This window comes from Octopus bimaculoides, chromosome 9 (assembly GCF_046866305.1).
Source record: "Octopus bimaculoides isolate indiv1 chromosome 9, ASM4686630v1, whole genome shotgun sequence".
NCBI lineage: Eukaryota > Metazoa > Mollusca > Cephalopoda > Octopoda > Octopodidae > Octopus > Octopus bimaculoides.
The window spans coordinates 7,417,850-7,438,655 of record NC_142936.1 but is presented as its reverse complement, the minus strand read 5'-3'; the positions used below and the strand labels follow the sequence as shown (position 1 = coordinate 7,438,655).

Genomic DNA, 20,806 nt, shown 5'->3' with positions numbered 1-20,806 from the left:
TCAACTTAAAGTGACAGATGAGTGTGGGGGGCAAGGGGAACGTCTGACCATAGAAAATCTGCCTCAACATATTCTGCCTGACCCATGCAAACATCGAAAAGTGGGCATTAAATGATGACGATGAAGATGATCTTGGTTGAAAGAGATAAAAAGGAGTGGTTTGTGCATTCATTAGATTCGTTGAGGACAGAAAAAAGATAGAAAAGAGAAGTGAAAAAAATATATTTTGTACAGAAAGATCAAGTTTCTTATCTTTCATTTCTCTCTACTCAAGAGATAGCAATCGAGTTCAGCCTGATATTAGTCTGGGTCCAAGAGGTTTGGCGTCCTGTTTTCTAGTGAGTAAGCCTGTTGTGTTTATGATTTGAATATAAAATGGGTTTCAAATTTCTGTTCATCCTCATCATCATCGTTTAACATCTGCTTTCCATGCTGGCATGGGTTGGATGGTTTGACTGGAGATTGGCAAGCCAGTAGGCTGCACCAGACTCCAATCTGATCGGGCAATGTTTCTACAGCTGGATGCCCTTCCTAACACCAACCACTCTGAGAGTGTAAGGGGTGCTTTTTACATGCCACCGGCACAGGAGCCAGTCAGGCGAGCCTGGTATCGTTCACGTTCGGATAGTGCTTTTTACATGCCACCGGCATGGGTGCCAGTCAGGGGGTATTGGCATCAGCCATGTTCTGTTGGTGCTTTTTATGTGCCACCCGCACAAGAGCCAGTCAGGGGAAACTGGCATTGGCCATGCTCGGATGGTGCTTTTTACGTGCCACCGACACGGGAGCCAGTCAGGCGGACCTGGCATCGACCGCATTTGGATGGTGCTTTTTACATGCCACCAGCATGGGAGCCAGTCAGGCGGCACTGGCCACAGCTACAATATTGGTTTTACTTGACTCAACAGGTCTTCTCAAGCATATATCGCACGATGCATCAGGGCTGCTTTTAACTGGGTGGAACATATGTAGCTGTGATCTCACTTTAGTTGTCGGGTCTTCTTGATCACAGCATATTTCCTTAGGTCTCGGTCTCCTGTCATTGCCTCTGTGAGGCCCAGTGTTCAAAGGTCATGCTTCACCACCTTATCCTATGTCTTACTGGGTCTACCTTTTCCACAGGTTCCTTCCATAGTTAGGGGCTGACACTTCCTCACGCAGCTGTCCTCATCCATATGTAACACATGACCATACCAGCACAGTCATCTCTCTTGCACACCACATTAATGGTGGGAAATATTAGCCCGAGGTGTCACTCAGTGGCACAAAACCATCTGGTTGCGAAGCAAACTTCATAACTACACTGATGTCTGCAAGAGAGGATTATCTTCAATATAAACAAACTAAATTCTCTGAGATAAGTAATCTTTGCCCTGTTATATCATTAGCGTGACAAAATTATAAGACTGATATTTGTTTAAACTTATTATAACTAATAAAGCTGAAACCAGCTCAAGGCCACTTTCCTCTATGAGTGTATTGACCCAGACCCAAATACCTGAGGGATACTTGCCAAGTACCACCTAAAGTGGTGGCTTGTCATCAATGAGGGGACGGACCAGATCGAAAATAACAGATGTCAAGGGGACAGGCATCAAAGACGCAAAGAGCATCTCACAATTTGTTGTCCCTTAGCAATTTTTTACAGTGATAGATTCCCCTGGCTCATCTATACTACCTTTAGTCTGAACTGCCACATCCCTAACCCTAACCTTTTGCATCCATAAGGATGGACTGGCTCAGTTGCTCACAATAGACTCGGATACAAATTAATGCTGACGGCATTGATTATAACCAATAGGATTGAATGCTTTTGTTATATTGATATAGAGTGTAGTGACACCTAATACCAGTTGCCATTTTGGGAAGTTCATCCACGCATGCGCAGGGACATGTCTTCCGGAAGGCATGTAGGAAGTCCCTCATGTGCATGCGTGGTCATCCTATATCAACGCGTTCCCGCCTTTTCTGGACCTTCTGGACTTATTCTTTGTGAGCCTAGTACTTATTCTATTAATCTCTTTTGCCGAAGCGCTAAGTTACGGGGACGTAAACACACCAGTATCAGTTGTCAAGCGATGTTGGGGGGACAAGCACAGACACGCAAACATACATATATACGACGGGCTTCTTTCAGTTTCCGTCTACCAAATCCACTCACAAGGCTTTGGTCAGCCTGAGGCTATAGTAGAAGACACTTGCCCAAGGTGCCACGCAGTGGGACTGAACCTGGAACTATGTGGTTGGCAAGCAAACCTCTTACCACACAGCCAGTCCTCTATGTATGTAAATATTTGTGTGTGTGTGTATGTGTTTATATGCATCCTTGTTTAGACATGGTGTGATGGTCTAAACAGCATTTGAGCATCACCATCATGCATATATGATTGTCCGTTTCCAGTCTTGCATATAAAACATGTCTAGCTATGGGGAAAATTTTACTTCCTTTCATAACAGGTGAGGGTCACAGACTGGAAAGGCATCCAGTCAAAGAAGACCTACCTCAACAAATTCCATCTGGTCTGATTCATGCAACCTTGGAAAATTGGATGGCAAATGATGATGATGGTGGTAGTGGTGGCAGCGGCGGCAGTGGTAATGTTGGTGGTGGTGGTGGTGGCAGCGATGGTGGCTGAGGCAGCAATGATGGTGAGGATAATGACAATTACATCATCTCAGTTCTCTTACGTCTCAAGCACATAAGTGCTATTTAAGTCATTGCACACATAAGTACCATTAATCATTATATTTAGAGTGGAATTTCTCTTGGTCCTTGTGGTCTTTGACTGGACCTGATGACTACTGGAAAAAGAAGATTATTTTAATCTAAGTAGAGACTAATTTTGCACAGTGAGTACAATCAATACTTTCCTTTGCTATTCCATTAACCCTTTTGGTACCAACCCGGCTGAAACCGGTTCTGTCTCTGTAGTACAAATGTCTGGTTTTCATAAATTTTAAATTAAAATCTTCCACCAAACCTTAGTCACAATTTATGTTCCTAACACTAGCTTAATGATAACTAAGTTATTTTACTAATTCTTTGATATATTTAAAATTAATTGAAAGAAACACAAAGCATCTCAACAGAAATATGGTAACAAAAGGGTTAAAATATATAATAGGAAAACAATTCTTAACCCTTTTGGTACCAACCTGGCTGAAACCGGCTCTGGCTCTGTGGTTCAAATGTCTTGTTTCCATTAAGTTTTGAATTTAAATCTTCCACTAAACCTTAGTCACAATTTATCTTCCTATTATCTTCTCTATTGCAAACCTACAAAGGTGCAGGAGTGGTTGTGTGGTAAGAAACTTGCTTCCCAACCACATTATTCCAGGTTCAGTCCCACTGCGTGGCATCTTGGGCAAGTGTCTTCTACTATAGCCTCGGGCCGACCAAAGCCTTGTGAGTGGATTTGGTTGACGGAAACTGAAAGAAGCCCATCGTACACACACACACACACACACACTTATATATATATATATACTTATATATATATATATATATATATATATACTTATATGTTTGTGTGTCTGTGTTTGTCTCCCCACCATCGCTTGACAACCGAAGTTGGTGTGTTTGCGTACCCGTATTCTAGCAGTTCGGCAAAAAGAGACCGATGGAATAAGTATTAGGCTTACAAAGAATAAATCCTGGGGTCAATTTGTTCGACAAAAGACGGTGCTCCAGCGTGACCGCAGTCAAATGACTGACACAAGTAAAAAAATAAAAAAAAGAAAAGAAAATGAATGGATGAAAAGCAAAATTCGAATTTTGCAAAATGTCTCTGTAAAACCAGTTATTAAACATCGAATGGTTATGACGGCCCATCAGAGTAAAACGGTAAAGAAATGGGTCCAGAAGTGAAAAATCGTTTGGAATCCCTCAACGAAATGATTAGTTGTGATAACAAAGAACAAAATTTAAAAAAAAAGCAAGGTGAGACAACCCCGAAAATTTCATGAAATATAGAATATAGTGAAGATCGATAAAACAAGAAAGCAAAGTAATTAGAATATTTCTATAAGAACTGAAAGTAGTAACTGTTCTGTAAAGTAATGCTTGTCTCCACTTCATCATAGCTATTCCGTACGAACCGACTTAACTACCATTTTTTAACCCCAAAAGGACGCCTCATCGAGCTTGTTATCAATGCAACCGGTACCCGAATGTGTCTGGTGTTATCAGTTGTGCTAGCATAATGATTCCCTTTCATATGTTAATTTTTCTTTAATTTTATTCTGGTGGGGTTATCTCAGTCTTTTCTTACTAATATCGATCGTTCGGGCAATGATCGTTTTCATTACTTAAGATATGTTGTTGGCACTCCGTCGCTTACGACGTCGAGGGGTTCCAGTTGATCCGATCAACGGAACAGCCTGCTCGTGAAATTAACGTGCAAGTGGCTGAGCACTCCACAGACACTCCACCCCCACCCCTGCCGGAGCCTCGTGAAGCTTTTAGGTCTTTTCGCTCAATAAACACTCACAACGCCCGGTCTAGGAATCGAAACCGCGATCCTATGACTGGGCCATTGCACCTCCACACTTAAGATATACATATATATAAAGATATATTTTTTTATTTATTCATTATTATTATTATTGTTGTTTTTGTTGTTATTTGCGGAGTTTCAGTATACCTGATGGTAAACAAACAGGTGTTGGGCTTTTTTCTTTTTTTTTCTTTAAGTATTCTGTTTCGTACACGGATATTAGATTCTCAAAGATTTTCTCTTTTCTCCCCAGAATTTCATTTTTTCTCTATATTTTATATTCCAATTCTGTCACTTTTCTTTCCCCATAAGGTACTAATAGTTTATTCCGAAACAGTTTTTTTTTTCGTTCTTTACGGCATCAAGTATGCTACCTGTTATCTTATAATTTTTGGTCGTGTTATTTATTTACTGTCACGAAACCATCATTAGTTTCCACGTAGTTTGCTGTTTCTTGTAGATGTGTAAGAGATGTTGCCGGTGAATGATGAGAAATATTTAAATAATAATGAAAGAGGAGTAATGAGTGAGAGAAAGAGGGGGGGGGGGGGTAGTGAAATGACAGAAAAAATAGGAAAAATTAATAAGTTAGAAGAATGAAATGAACGAAATGAAACAAAAAAAACCCCAAAAAGGTGTGTGAACAGAAAGAGAATGAAAAAGCTGTGTAAGGAGCGATGTGAATTAATGAGAAATTAGAGGGAAAGATAGATAGAGAGAGAGAGAGAGAGAGAATATGGAAATGAGAGTGAGGAAGAGTGGTGACAATGTGAGAAAGACAGAGTAAGAGACATTCGTATCAACATATTTGCAACGTTGAAGTTCTATGTTACGGACGTCGTCAAGTGCGAGATACCATGGAAAGTATACCAGTCGATGAACCTTTATTTACCAAAGTGGCATCAGATGTTCTTGGTTCAGAAGGCCCTGTCTTTGATAAATCAGGTTGTTTTTACGTTGTGGCTCCCGAAGTGGAAAAAAACGATAAACCTGCCGGCCAGATATTGTGTGTGAATTTGAAAACAAATAAAGTAAGTGAAGAAAATTTTCATCGTTCGATATCGATCATCTTTTAGAAATTATTATATATATATATATATATATATATATATATATATACTTTATTTAAAAGCAGCAGAAATATAACAAAACACTGTTACTCTGAGTTTCACGTTCCCGTTCATCGGACAGTTTTCGTTGCACATTTCATGTGCTTACTCCGGTATATATATATATATATATATATATATATATATATATATTTACATACATAGGTTTATAGGGAACAGAGAATCGGTAAGGCGGTCCCGTTTTACATCCGGGCAAAAATATATTAGGTCCAGCTGATAATCTAAATTAGAGTTGTGGTCTTAATTTTAATCAAACAAATACTTCTTAACGGTTTAGTTGTTGCAAAAGATCCCTGGTAATCCATCACTTGGCCCTCTTTCTTAATTTATACTACACGTCGATTTTTTTCATATGCTTTTCAAGTTTCTGTGATTGAGAACTGAGACCATTCTTAATATTGATAAGTATCTATCTATCATTCTATCTGTCTAACTCTAATCATCTATCTATCTATCTATCCACACACACATATGGACAAAGAAACAAAAGTACATCGTGAGATCGAAAAAGTGGTGGATTAAAAATTCGAGGGAGAAAATGCTTATTGTATTTCCACGTCGAAGGGTATGCAATATCGATATAGTATAAATTATATTAGTACGTATTCCAACATTCATAATTCAATGATTATTCATTTCCTTGAATAGGCGCTGAATCATATGATACGTTTGTATGTTATAAAAGAAATTAGGTTAGTTATGCCTTCGTCAAAAGAATTACTCATTTGAATAAAAGAGACATGGTTATTTAAAACTGGTTGTCGGTCTCGTATTTCCCGGAATTTGTGGATATCGTACAACAATCACAGCTCTTGTTGCACTAAATTCTAAACAATTGCCGTATTTATTCTTGTATACGTTGCACCGATTCTGTGACCGATTTTATCTGAAAATACTGGGGTGCGATTTTATACACGGGGCAAAGCTAAAACTATGAAGGGAGCAAAAAAAAAATTGTATCAAGATTTAGTTATGCGATTTATGCAGTAATAATACCCGTTTGCAATGAGTTTGAAAAAAGTGCCAGCTGCTCACAGTTTATTACATTCACCATTTCTCCCCCTCCTTACACACACACACACACACACACACACAAAGGAAGTGTATGGAATTATACCTCACACCGTACATATCCGGGTCGAGTACTGCTCTAAATGCCTTGTGGTAATAGTTACATTCCTTTGCGGTATAGCCGTAACATTGAGGTCCAGCCTTCAAATCAGGGGGAGTTAATGCAAACACTGAAGACATTTTCATAGAGAAAATGAAAGCACTTTTATCAGCTCTTTTACTTGTTTCAGTCATTTGACTGCGGCCAGGCTGGAGCATCGCCTTTAATCGAGCCAATGGTCCTCAGGACTTATTCTTTGTAAGCCTAGTACTTATTCTATCAGTCTCTTCTGCCGAACTGCTAAGTTACGGGGGACGTAAACACACCAGCATCGGTTGTCAAGCGATGTTGGGGGGACAAACACAGACACGCAAACATATACACACACATACACACATATATATATACATATATACGACGGGTTTCTTTCAGTTTCCGTCTACCAAATCCACTCACAAGGCTTTGGTCGGCCCGAGGCTATAGTAGAAGACACTTGCTCAAGATGCCACGCAGTGGGACTGAACCCGGAACCATGTGGTTGGTAAGCAAGCTAACCACACAGCCACTCCTACGCCTGTATGGTAACAATTAACAAAAATATTTTTTTTATAAACAGAAATGTGTGTTCGTTCATTTGAAAGGGTCCTTTATTTGTGTAATCAGTTAAGACGATTCCAATTCGATACTTAAAATGGGAATAATAAAATATTACCAAATGCATAGTCGTGTGGTAATAAGTTTGGTTTCCGGCTACATGATTTTCGGGTTCAATCCCAATGTGTGGCACATCGGGCAAGTCTCTTCAACTACAACTCCGGGCGGCGCACATGGCGGGGAGGGGGCTTTTGGACTTTCAGAAAATTCACAAGATCCGATTTTTCTTCCTAAATTCGGGGAAAATGGATTTTTTTTCTTTCTTTTTTTTTTTACGGAATCCCACGTTTTTGGTTATGGAGGATCCGATTCTGAAATTTTTTTTTCATAATTCGCATTTTCAAAATTTCATTATGTTATCGTAGTTTTGTGAGATTTGCCTGTTATTTCTAGCATGTGGATAGCCTGCTTGAAGACCTGAGGATATATATTCTTTTTTTTTTTTTTTTTTGAAAAATTGAAATTTTACAAACAAATTTTTTTTCAGAATCGTAATCTTCGTATTTTTCTATGTATTTAGAAAAAAAAAAAAAAAAAAATTCTGGAAAAAGTGGAAAATGAAGCGGGGTGGGCGGAATGAAATTTTGAAAATGCAATTTTTGAAATTTTTTTTTTTCAGAATCTGATCTTCTATAACCAAAAATGTGGGAGTCCGTAAAAAAAAAAATCAATATATATACAAGTTATGACGGAAAAATCGGATCTTGTGAATTTTCCAAAAGTCCCCTCCTCAGCTCTCCCACCACCAACACATACCCCTTCACACAAATTGTATCCCCACATATACACAGACCCCCCACCCTGCACACACACATTACACACCATACGCTAACATAAACATCTTCACCCACAACTTTATCATTTACGGAAAGAAAACAAACCAACAAACACAGCTATATATATACCTACACCCAGCATGGGTGCCAATCAGGTGGCACTGGCGTCGGCCACGACTACAATTTCACTCCATTCAACAGGTCTTCACAAGCACAGCATATTGCCCAAGGGTGCTTTTAAATGGGCCAGTTATGTGACACCGGCATCAACCACGACTAGGGTCTCACCTGGCTTACCGGGTCTTCTCAAGCACAGCATATCTCCAAAGGTCTCAGCTGCTTGTCATTGCTTCTGTGAGGCTCAACGTTCGAAGGTCGTGCTTCACCACCTCAATCTGTGTCTTCTTGGGTCTACCTCTTCCACAGTGTGACATTTCTTCACACAGCTCTCCTCATCCATACGCAGCACATGACCATACCAGCACAGTCATCTCTCTTGCACACCACATCTGATGCTTCTTATGTCTGACATAATGGAAACAAGACATTTGTACTCAGAACCAGAGGTGGTTTCAGCTGGGATGGTATCAAAAGGGTTAAGAATTGTTTCTCTGTTATATATTTTAACCCTTTTGTGACCATATTTATGTTGAGATGTTTTGTGTTTCTTTCAATTAATTTTAGATATAACAAAGAATTTAGTAAAATGACTTAGTTACCATTCAGCTAGTGTTAGTTACATAATTTATAACTAAGGTTTGGTGGAAGATTTTAATTCAAAACTTATGAAAACCAGACATTTGTACTCAGAGCCAGAGCTGGTTTCAGCCAGGTTGGTCATGAAAGGGTTAATTCAAGTATTCAGATTAACTCTAATGTTAATCTGTCAAACCTAATGCCTATCTATTCACATTACTTCCAGTTGATCATGCCTTATCTCACATTTTTTATCTCCTGAATGTATATCCTTCCATGCCTCTCCAGTTATAAGCTTCCAAACACACCCATGTATTAATGTTATTTCCTTTATTTATATCTGTTCATTTAGAACTTTGATTTCATATTTCAAATCAGAAATATAATGCTATGGAGTAATCTTATTCAGTTTATCTGTTCTGACTTTCTTAGTTCTATATATCACAATATGTCCATTCTAGCATGATAATACTGCTATAGAAATCCTTTCAGGGTTGATAAATTAAAGTACTAGTTGTGTACTGGTGTCAATCTAATCGACTGGCCCCCTCCCCAAAAATTTCAGGCCTTGTACCTAGAGTAGAAAAGAATATTGCTATAGAAATATATGCAATATTCATGCATTTTTGGTATTTTTTTCTCATTTGTATCTCTTTGTATTTCTGTCTAAGGATCTCTTTTTGGATCAATTTCCAGTTTGCTTTGTGGAAATTAAGACTGGAGAGATTTTGGGTGCTTCCTTTAGGCTGTATGTCTCTGGCTACTTTTGGTCCATACGTAGATAGCTCCATTATCTGAAATTAATGTTGGCGTCACTTTCACATCATGAACAATGTCCATATTGTTTGTGAATCTGAGATCCTAAATTTTGATCTTTTCCATGCGAAAGGGATGAAGGGAGAGAGAGAAGAGGAGACGATAAAGAGAAAATACAAAACATTTTAACGTAACAAAGAAATGGAAAAGATCAACCAGTAGGGGGTAAGCGTAACATAACAAATAACTCTTTGTGGTTATAGCTTTAAGAAATCTCAATTTATGCATGCACGAGCACACAAACTGCATGCATGAGCACACAAACACACACACACACACACAATAAATAAAATATTGAGTACAAACTTAAGCTAATTCATTTTCTTCAGTAGTAGCCAATGACATGCAAACAGTGAGTGGGGTTCTGCAAGGCACTGTTTTGGGACCACTACTGTCTATAATGGTCCTCTCAGATATGCCCTTAGCCACGATCACAAGTTATGCAGATGATACAAAAGTCCCACAGGTGATAGAAAACCCTGGAGATGCTGTGCACCTGCAACATGAGTTAGAAGAAACATACAAGTGGGCTAAGAAGACCAGGACAGGTGAAATACTGCTAAGCATTTTGTCCAGCATGCTAATGATTCTGCCAGCTCACCGCCTTAATAATAATAATTTCTCTAAAAGAAATGGAGAGACTTTCAAAATCCAAAGACCCGGAAATAGAGGTAACCTGAATGTGGAGTTTAAAAACAGAAACAATTCCTATCATAGTGGGCGTATTAGGTATGATAAAAAAAATATTCAGACAAATATGTAACAAAAACACCAGGACTTACAAATATATATAACATACAGAAAATAGCACTACTAGGCACCGCACACATCCTACATAAAACACTTTCAATGCAGTAACCATAAGAGCATCACAACAAACCACAGCACATACCCAAGGAACACAGAGCTGCGCTTGGTAGTGCAGTGAAAGCACGTGATAATAATAAGACTACAGAATGATAATAATAATGATAAGCATTGAAATATTGATTAAATATAGCTACAGAAATATTTGTCATCTCTTTTTTTTTTTTTCATGCCTTGTTTATTAGCATTGATTTGACTATTTAATTACTTAGTATATAAAATATTTGCTGTTTTATCCAGCAAAAGTAAAAACAGGTTTTCACATGTTTCAGCCAGTTATTCAAAGATGTGTGTATATGTATGGTTGTGTTTTGTGTTCAGTGGTCTCCTATGGTGTCGGTTGATATCTGAGTGTTCTGTGTCCAACTTAACCATTTTATATTTCTAAAAATTTGCTAAGAAGTTTTAAGTTTTTTAAATCTTTTCTTTTATTTGCTTCACTCATTGGACTGCAGCCAAGCTGGACCACCACCTTGGAGCATTTTAAGTTCAAGCCGATACTATTTTTAAAGTCTGGTATTTACTCTGTCAATTTCTTTTGCCAGACCAGTGTTACAGGGACATAAACAAACCAACACCAGTTACAAAGCAGTGGTAGAGGGAACAAACATACATACATGTGCACGCGCACACACACAACCATACACATACTCGGTGGGCTTCCACATAGTTTCCAGCTATCAAAATCACCCATAAGGCATTGGTCAGCCCAAGGCTATATTAAAAGACACTTGCCTAAGGTGTCACACATTGGGACTGAACCCAAAACCTTGTGGTTGCGAAGTGAGCTTTTTAACCACACAATCTTGCCTGCACCTGTCTATGTTCTTTTCAATTGTTTAATTCTGAGTTCCATTTTGATTATGCATTGGTCAGTGCCGTTGAGTCGAAGTTGGTAAAAATGCACAATCACCAACAAATGCTATCATCGTCATCATATCGTCATCATAATTACCATCACCATTTAATGTTCATTTTCCATGCTGTCATGGGTTGGACAATTTGTTAGAAGCTGGTAAGCCAGAGGACTGCACCATGCTCCACTGTTTTGACATGCATTTTATGGCTGGATGCCCTTCCTAATGCCAACCACTTTAAACTGGACTGGGTGCTTTTTATGTAGCACCAGCATCGGCAAGGTCTGCTTTGGCGGGCATTTTATGGCTGGATGCCCTTCCTAATGCCAACCACTTTAAACTGGACTGGGTGCTTTTTATGTAGCACCAGCATCGGCAAGGTCTGCTTTGGCGGGCATTTTATGGCTGGATGCCCTTCCTAATGCCAACCACTTTAAACTGGACTGGGTGCTTTTTATGTAGCACCAGCATCGGCAAGGTCTGCTTTGGCGGGCATTTTATGGCTGGATGCCCTTCCTAATGCCAACCACTTTACAGAGTAGACTTCCTGCACTGAAAATTATCGACTCCTACTTAAGGACTTCTGAGATGGTGGAGCTGAGAGGAGCAGTTCTCTTTCTTATGAACAAGATGTTATCTATCTTTCTTTCTTTTTCTCTTCTTATTTGTTTTAGTCGTTGGACTGAGGCCATGCTGGGGCACTGCCTTGAAGGGTTTGGCAGAACAAACCAACTCCAGCACTTGTTTTTTTTTTTTTGAAGTCTGGTATTCATTTTATCAGGCTCTCTCACTGAACTGCTGAGTTACAGGGACCAATACCAACTGTCAAATGGTGGGGAAGAGACAAACACAATGTCTCACACACTCACACATACATGTTTATGACAGGTTTCCCCCCAGTTTCCATCTACCAGATTCACTCACAAGGTATTGGTCAGCCCAGGATGTAGTAATAGACACTTGCCCAAAGTGCCGTACTGTGGGATTGAACTCAAAGCTACATGGTCGCAAAACAAGCTTCTTAACAACACAACCATATTCACACCTGTTAGTAAATTTTTTTATTTTTATTTAACCCTTGTTCTATAGATACAATGTTTCTTTATTAAATTTTGTAGGGATCAACTCTTCAATCTTTTATAATATAATTTTGTATTTCATTTCGTATAATCTTTCATATTTCATTCGCTTAAATTTTATATAAAAAAAAACAATGTTAGAATTCTGAAAAGAAGGTTTATATCTAACCAAGTTTGTTTTTAAAATATCCAATTATTATTAACGAGCTTAAAATCCGCCCGATAGGGTGGCTTATAAGCTAGCGCTCATGGAGGGCTCTTCCTTAGGCCTTGGGAGCAACAAAGACACTTCACAAGTAAGAAAAATGCCTCAGAGACACAGTTATGTTCTTTAAAGTCAAACTTCAACAGGTTTGGATGACACAAAGCATCCTGATGATTTCCCTTAACCATCCTTGTTTTGAGCTTTCAATCGATGTCAGAAATATTGGATTAATTTGAAACACAGGAGTCAGAGTCCAAGAGGGAGTCGAAGTCAGTGCTACCATAAATTGATAAATCAATGTCTGAGTCAATACTGAATCAGTCACTCCTTGTTTTCATCTATTGCGTTTGAGAAGTTTTGATGAGGTTAGCAATATCCGGTGTGTTACTGGAGTTGTATTTCTTTATCACATTGCTTTGATGGATGTATTTTTAGCTACATCTATTAATATTTACTTACATGCATCTGCTGCTCATTGTGCAATTATTGAATTCTGAAAACCTGTACCAGATGTTATCTGAACAGGTGACTTTGATGAGTATATTGTCAGTTGCCAGGGTTTCTGAACGACATCAAAGCTGTTGGTAGATATACTTTTTTATGACATCCGACAGCTAGTATCTATTGTTCAAGGTATTGTACCAGTATTGTTTAAACTGTAACGGTTAGACTAAGAACTAAATGGGGAAAACAAAAGCGTATATAACTAAGCTCAGCTTGGTGGGGGAAAATTACTAATAACGTGTCAGGAGATTTTTGAAGTAAGCAGAGAATGGTACTAACATCAAACAGAGAGTTTGATAGAATAATCAGTCTGAATTCTTGTGGGACTTCACTGTACAAACTGAGTTTGAGATTCAGGAAAGATGACTGGACATTATCATCTTGGACAAACGTCGCCTCCCTGGCACGTGAAAAGATATTCGAGTGAGATTGTTGCCAGTGCCGATGGACTGGCTCTTGTGCAGGTGACACGTAAAATACACCATTTCAAGCATGGCTGTTGCCAATATGACATTCGAGCGAGATCGTTGCCAGTGCTGCTGGACTGGCTCCTGTGCAAGTGACACGTAAAATGCACCATTTTGAGCGTGGCCGTCGCCAGTACCGCCTGACTGGCCCTTGTGCCGGTGGCACGTAAAAGCACCCACTACACTCTCGGAGTGGTTGGTGTTAGGAAGGGCATCCAGCTGTAGAAACTCTGCCAAATCAAATTGGAGCCTGGTGTCGCCTCCTGGTCCACCAGTCCTCAGTCAAATCGTCCAACCCATGCTAGCATGGAAAGCAGATGTTAAATGACGACGACGACAAAGTATCTAAAGAGTGCATCATCATAGATGTGGCTATGCTTGCTGATATGAATGTGGCAGTTAAAGGACAGGGGGGAAAAAATAAGGAAATACCAGTACTTAGCGAGGTAACTGCGAAGACTGTGGAGGGTTTTTGTAAAAGCACTCCTAGTAGTTATAGGTATCTTAGCTACTGTTACCAACAAGCTTGATAGTTTTCCTTACAAGGATCAGCATAATTATAAGAGCTGCATTAACCCTTTAACATACAGATTTTTCTGTCAAATGTAGAGCTTATTTACTGCCATTGTTTTGAATTAATTATACATTCTACGTGAACCCGAGATCAATAGTTATGGTGGAATCCCTGCCGGATGTCAGTTTGGTCGCCTTGATAACCTCTTTTTAGCCGATATGAGACTCGGGTTGAGAGTTCAATAACATTATCAGAGTAGGTGTGAGAGATCAGATCTAGCTGGTTTGAGCATAAAACAGATAAAATATTTGGGCTGGATATGACTAGCTTAAATGCTAAAGAATTAATACGGATATCTACTCTACTAGGAACTACTAGGATTGTTTGAAATTCCCCATTATCTAAGGAAAGTAATTGCATCTCATTATCAAGGACATTGATCCCAATTAGAGTACATTTGTACATAATTTTCCAATAATAATTGTTCCTAATTTAGGTACAAAGTCAGGGTATTAATTGTTACCATCCTCAGTCAAATCGTCCAACCCATGCTAGCATGGAAAGCGGACGTTAAACGATGATGATGATGATGATGAATTCCAGTACTTTATTTTATTGACCTGAGAGTATCGACGATACTTGCTAATGATACAAAGGTTTTTACTATTTATGAGAACGAACTGTACTTTCCCATGGTACTCATGTGAAACTAGGTAGAGAAAGCAGTGTATGTTAGTCTTTTGTGTAAAGTATTATGTTAGTAACACTAGCTTAATGAATTATTAAGGGTTTTCAAAATATGAAAAGGACTGCATTAAGGATTGTCTACTCGATACAAAATGTTAAGTGACATACATGGAAGTGTGAATGTGATTGAATTTTTAAAAATGTGATCATGTAGTTATAGGTACGGCTGTGTGGTTCAGAAACTCGCTTTGCAACCATGTGGTTTCAGATTCAGCCCCATTGCCCAGCACTTTGGGTAAGTGTCTTTCACTGTAGCCCTGGTCCAACCAATGCCTTACAAGTGAATAGTGTAGGTAAAAAGTGTATACACACACACACATACATATACACACACACATATATATTTACCTACATATATGTACATATATATATGTGTGTATACATATATGTGTGTCTGCTTGCCTGTCTGTCACCGTTTCTCACTGCTCCCCTACCACTTGACAGCCAGTGTTGGTTTGTTTACACCTCTGTAACTTAGCCGTTTGGCAAAAAAAAGACTAATAAAATAAGTACCAGATTTATAAAAACTATGAGTACTGGGGTTGACTTGTTCAACTAAAACACTTCAGTGTGATGCCCCAGCATGGCCACAGTCCAATGACTGAAACAAGTAGGTATTGATATACCTACTTATGTATACCAATTGATACCTTCAGGTAACAATTGGTATACATAAGAGATAGACTTCCTGGAGCATCGAGAAGCAAATAAATAATGTGTCCTGATTCCGTTTCTAATCATATACCATTTATTTTGACAGAATGCCATTCTGTGTGAACCTGAAATCAACGGTTATGGTGGAATCCCTGCTGGGTGTCAGTTTGATCGCCTTGATAACCTCTTTGTGGCCGACATGAGACTTGGTTTGCTTCAGGTGAAACTCAATGGAACATATAAACAGGTAAATTCAATGATTTTCCTTCATTTTAACAAGCTTTGATCTTTTTTCCAGGCTCCCAAGTAGTAAAGATCATTCACGCTATCAATCACATTTTTTTGTCTTGCTTGTCTTACTATTCACGATGGCACAATGAATGAAGAGTACTCATAAGTGGGCAAGGTTATACACCACTGGCATAGGCTACAACAATTAATAAACCATAAAATAAATTTCTATTTTTCAAAATGGAACAAAACTAACAGTAACATGGAAAATAATATTTATTTGTGTATACTTCCACATTGCTTATATTTGAAAAGTTTTCTCCTACTTTTTTTAATTGCAAAGTCTTTGATCAGATCCTCAAAATTAATCTTCCATAACACATCTGCTTTTATCCATATTAGAGATAAAGCATCTTGAATATTATTCTAGCAAGTGATTTCTTTTGTGTTGTAAACCATTTACCATTTCTGTGTTGCCTCTCTCCTTCCCCTGATGGCCTGAGCATGTGCTTCTTTTGCGTATTGGTTAATCCAGCACTGGTCACATACCAAAATTAGAAAGAATAATAATTGCCATATTTGTCTGTGCTTAAAACGCACTTCTTTTATTATTAATTGTATGCAAAAATTGTTCTGCATATAATGCAGCCATATTATGAATGGGAGATGAAGTGTTGTAGACTTAGGAACTTGGATGGAAGTATGTCTGCTGAGTACAGTAATTGTTAATAATAAAATATTGAAAACAAGCCAAACCATCACAGGCTGTTAAAAAATTACTTGCAGTATACCAGTATGACAGTGACAGAGGTAACTGGTGATCACTGACAGCCCGATGTGTCATTTAAAGGCATCGACAGACCAAGAGAGAGAGATGTCAGTAGTTATGTGGAGAGGTCACATCATCTCAGTGCTTTTAAAATAACATTTTTCAATGATGAAGCATATTTGGCATCTAAATGTGGTGGTCCCATAGGGGACGATGCTACTGTTGTTTATAGCCCCAGGAAGACATCTCCTCCAGCTGGCTAACGACACACTGTCTGTGTCCGATTAGTATTTGCGAAGGGAAATCATTGTTCCCATCTCCAGCTTTACGTGATACACAGGCCTGGGTTTCTGGGTAGTAACCTGCAGCGAGCTGGCAGAATCGTTAGCACGCCGGGCGAAATGCTTAGTGCTATTTCGTCTGCCATTACATTCTGAGTTCAAATTCCGCAGGAGGTCAACTTTGCCTTTCATCCTTTTCGGGGTTGATAAATTAAGTACCAGTTACGCACTGGGGTCGGTGTAATCAACTTAATGTCTTTGTCTGTCCTTGTTTGTCCCCTCTATGTTTAGCCCCTTGCGGGCAATAAAGTAATAAGTAACCTGCCATCAACTAGGGATGAGAACTGATTCCAAACGCAAAATACTATATGCTTTTTCCAGTGACAAATCATCGCTGATCTCGAAAAAGTGGAAACAAGCGATAATAAATCTCTGAGCGAGATGTAAAACACTAGTAGCACATCGTGAAGTATATTTGCCACCGAAATGTGGAGAGATTTATTATTGATTTTTCAATTATTTAAATGGAAAACTTCTGCTAGAAAGATAAAAGGAATGTTAATCCTTTAGCATTTAAGCAGGCCAAATCCAGCCCAAATATTATTCTACCTGTCTTATGTTAAACCTAGTCAGATCTGGACTCTCACACCAACTCTAAAATGTCATTTTGAAAATTAGCAATCATACCTTTGAAATCTTGAAGTTACAACGTAATGCATGATTCATTGGAAACAATATGAATAAATGTTACATTTGCTTGAATAATCTGAATGCTAAATGGTTAATCTTCCATCTGTCTGTCAGCAATTTGCAACAATGAATGGATAACAACAAACCTGTGTTACAAGACTGCCACAGGACTTTATGAGTAAAATACATTGTTTATCTAGAGTTAAGTTCATGAAGACTCTTGTTTTGCAGTGTGACTGATAATGTTAGCTAGAAACGCATACAGCAGGTGGTGACAATCCTGCTGTTTCCAATTATATAAATCATGTGTAACAGCCACGGTTGTGACAATTGCTTATTTTGAAAATATATGCTTGGTTTTGTTGTCATATGTTTTTAAAAGTATTTGAGCGATTCTTAGCAGGAAGCTTTATATTATTTATGAATTGGGTCAGGTGTGTTAAATGTTCATAAAAGAATGTGCTGAGGTGTTATTTGTGTGAGATTACATTAAGTTCAAAAAAGGAGACACGTTAGGTTGTTATTATAACAGACCAGGAAAAACAAATATCAGACAACTATTCTTTGACTTTTGTAATTGGAAGAGCTGATTAGTGGTTTTTTATCAGGATATTGTGGGCGGAGCTTGTTAGGTGGCAGTCAGAACTGAGGCGGTGATTAGGTAAAAGATTTAGCAGGAGGTGAGCTTGTTGCTACTTCAAAATATCTCAAAGCAGTTAATATTCTTTTCTACTCTTGACACAAGGCCGAAAATTTATGGGGGAGGGGGGAGCACTCGATTAGATCGACCCCAGTACACAACAGGTACTTAATTTATCGATCCCCCAAAAGGATGAAAGGCAAAGTCGACCTTGGCGGAATTTGAACTCGGAACATAAAGACAGACGAAATACCGCTAAGCATTTTGCCTGGCATTCTAATGTTTTTGTAAGTTCGCCGCCTTCGGTAGAAGTAACAATATTCTTTTCTACTCTAGACACAAGGCCCAAAATTTTGGAGGAGGGGGCCCAGTCGATTAGATTGACCCGAGAATGTTTCCTATTTCTTTAGTGCCCACAAGGGGCTAAACAAGGACAGACAAAGGGATTAAGTCGATTACATCGACCCCAGTGCATAACTGGTACTTAATTTATCGACCCCGAAAGGATGAAAGGTAAAGTCGACCTCGGCAGAATTTGAACTCAGAACGTAAAGACAGACGAAATACCGCTAAGCATTTCGCCTGGCGTGCTCACATTTCTGCCAGCTCGTTGCCTTCAAAGCAGCTAGTATTGACACAATAGTCAAGTGAACAACTCCTAAGAAGGCATGTAGCCTAGTGGTTAAGATGTTGCATTTAGAATTATAAGGTCGCGGTTTCAGTTTCTGAATTGGGCAGTGTGTTGTATTCATGAGCAAAACACTGCATTTCACATTACTCCAGTCCACCTAGTCGTGAGTAAGTAAACCTGTGATGGACTGGCATTCCATCCAGGGGGAGGTGTGAATGTGCATGTCTTAGTGGTTAGAGTATTCACTTCATGATCATAAGGTCGCGAGTTCGATTCCCGATATCACATTGTATCCTTGAGCAAGACACTTTATTTCACATTGCTCCCATCCACTCAGCTGATCAAAATGAGTATTTCAAAGGGCCACACCCTAAGAACTACAGTTAAGGGTATACGTGTCTGTGGAGTACTCGGCCACTTGCATGTTAATTTCAGTTGGTCAGACCAACTGGGATCCTTTTGATCATAAATGATGGAATGCCAGTTTGAAATACTGTCAAAGTAATATTATGTCATTCATCAACCTCCTGGCCATCCGATTCCTTTATTGCTTTGGCTTCAGACATGAGACTGCGGCCATGCTGGGGCACTGCCGTGAAGAATTTTAGTCAAACGAATTTACTCCATTTTTAGAAATAATACATTTCTAAATCTCCCAGAGAGATTTATGCAGTAGTGATACAATGAAGTAGTTGTATGCTGTCAACTTAATGTTGTCAGTCCCATGAAGGGAATAATACTACTGTTGTTTTGGACCTAGGAAGCTGCACTGCTTCCTGTCGGCCTTGACATATTTCCTGTGTCCTTATACTTACAAGGGGGAGACAAGCACCTCCACTTAGCTAACCCTGCATCCGGAGACATGTTTCTGAGTATTTGCTCATCATCAGTCTGGAGTAGCAATGGCCTGTCAAGCTCTTGTAAATATATAATAATTCTAGTGAAATACATTTAATGATTTAAAAAATAGAAATAATACATTTCTAAATCTCTCAGAGAGATTTATGCAGTAGTGATACAATGAAGTAGCTGTATGTTGTCAACTTAATGTTGACAGTCCCATGAAGGGAATAATACTACTGTTGTTTTGGACCTAAGAAGCTGCACTGCTTCCTGTTGGCCTTCACACATTTCCAGTGTCCTTATGTTTACAAGGGGGAGACATTTCCTGTGTCCTTATGTTTACAAAGCCGACAGGAAATGTATTATTTCTAAATTTGAAATCAGTGAATGTATTTCACTAGAATTATTATACGTTCTACTTCCCAAGGTGGTGTACAGTGGAACTGAACCAGAAACCACACAGTTGCAAAGCAAGCTTCTTTACACGACCATACCTTCGGTGTGGTATAAGCTTTATTTCTAATAGGTCAGGCGACCAAATAAAGGTTTTGAGTGCTGTCTGCTATAAGTAGTGCTTGTATGTCATCACATAGCTGGTATCAGATTAGAATTGGATTTTGAGCCCAATGCTATCTTAATCTTATACATACCAACTAGCTGGAATTCACACCTGCTTCTATCACACAGACGCCATGTTTTAAAATGATCTGAATTAAAACCTTCCACCAGTTTAAATCCTAAACACCTTCCCATTCATCATCATCATCATCGTTTAACGACGTCTCACTCTCATGTTGCATCGCAGTTTCTACACATGCATCATACAATCTTCCTTTTACTAGAAGACAGAGAGAGAGACCTTTGGTTACCAACAGAAGTAAAAGCTCCCTGAACTTTCTCAAACAATTTGATATTATTCTTTATATTGTTGTTTTAATGACTATTATTGGCAAATGAAGGATGCTGGTTTATTGATTAAACATAATTTGCATCCCTGGGAGAATGCTGTCCGAAGAAAGGGTCACTTTTGTAAACTGCTTATTTTATACATTCTCATTCCTAAGGTATTCTATAGTGCTGAACCACTAAGCTACAGGGACATAAACAAACCAACACAGGTTATCAAAAGGGTAGGGGAGGACAAGCGC

At 38.8% G+C, this 20,806-nt stretch overlaps 1 protein-coding gene across 1 annotated transcript in view; it reads left to right on the top strand.

Moving 5' to 3' along the window:
• The first annotated feature begins 5,288 nt into the window (after positions 1 to 5,288).
• Positions 5,289 to 20,806, top strand: part of LOC106867998 (diisopropyl-fluorophosphatase) — a 21,050-nt gene continuing 5,532 nt past the window's right edge. Inside the window, exons 1-2 of the mRNA XM_014913085.3 lie at positions 5,289 to 5,527; positions 15,680 to 15,820. Coding sequence (XP_014768571.1) covers positions 5,354 to 5,527; positions 15,680 to 15,820 — 315 coding nt within the window. The 5' untranslated portion in view covers positions 5,289 to 5,353. The remainder of the gene's footprint in view (positions 5,528 to 15,679; positions 15,821 to 20,806) is intronic.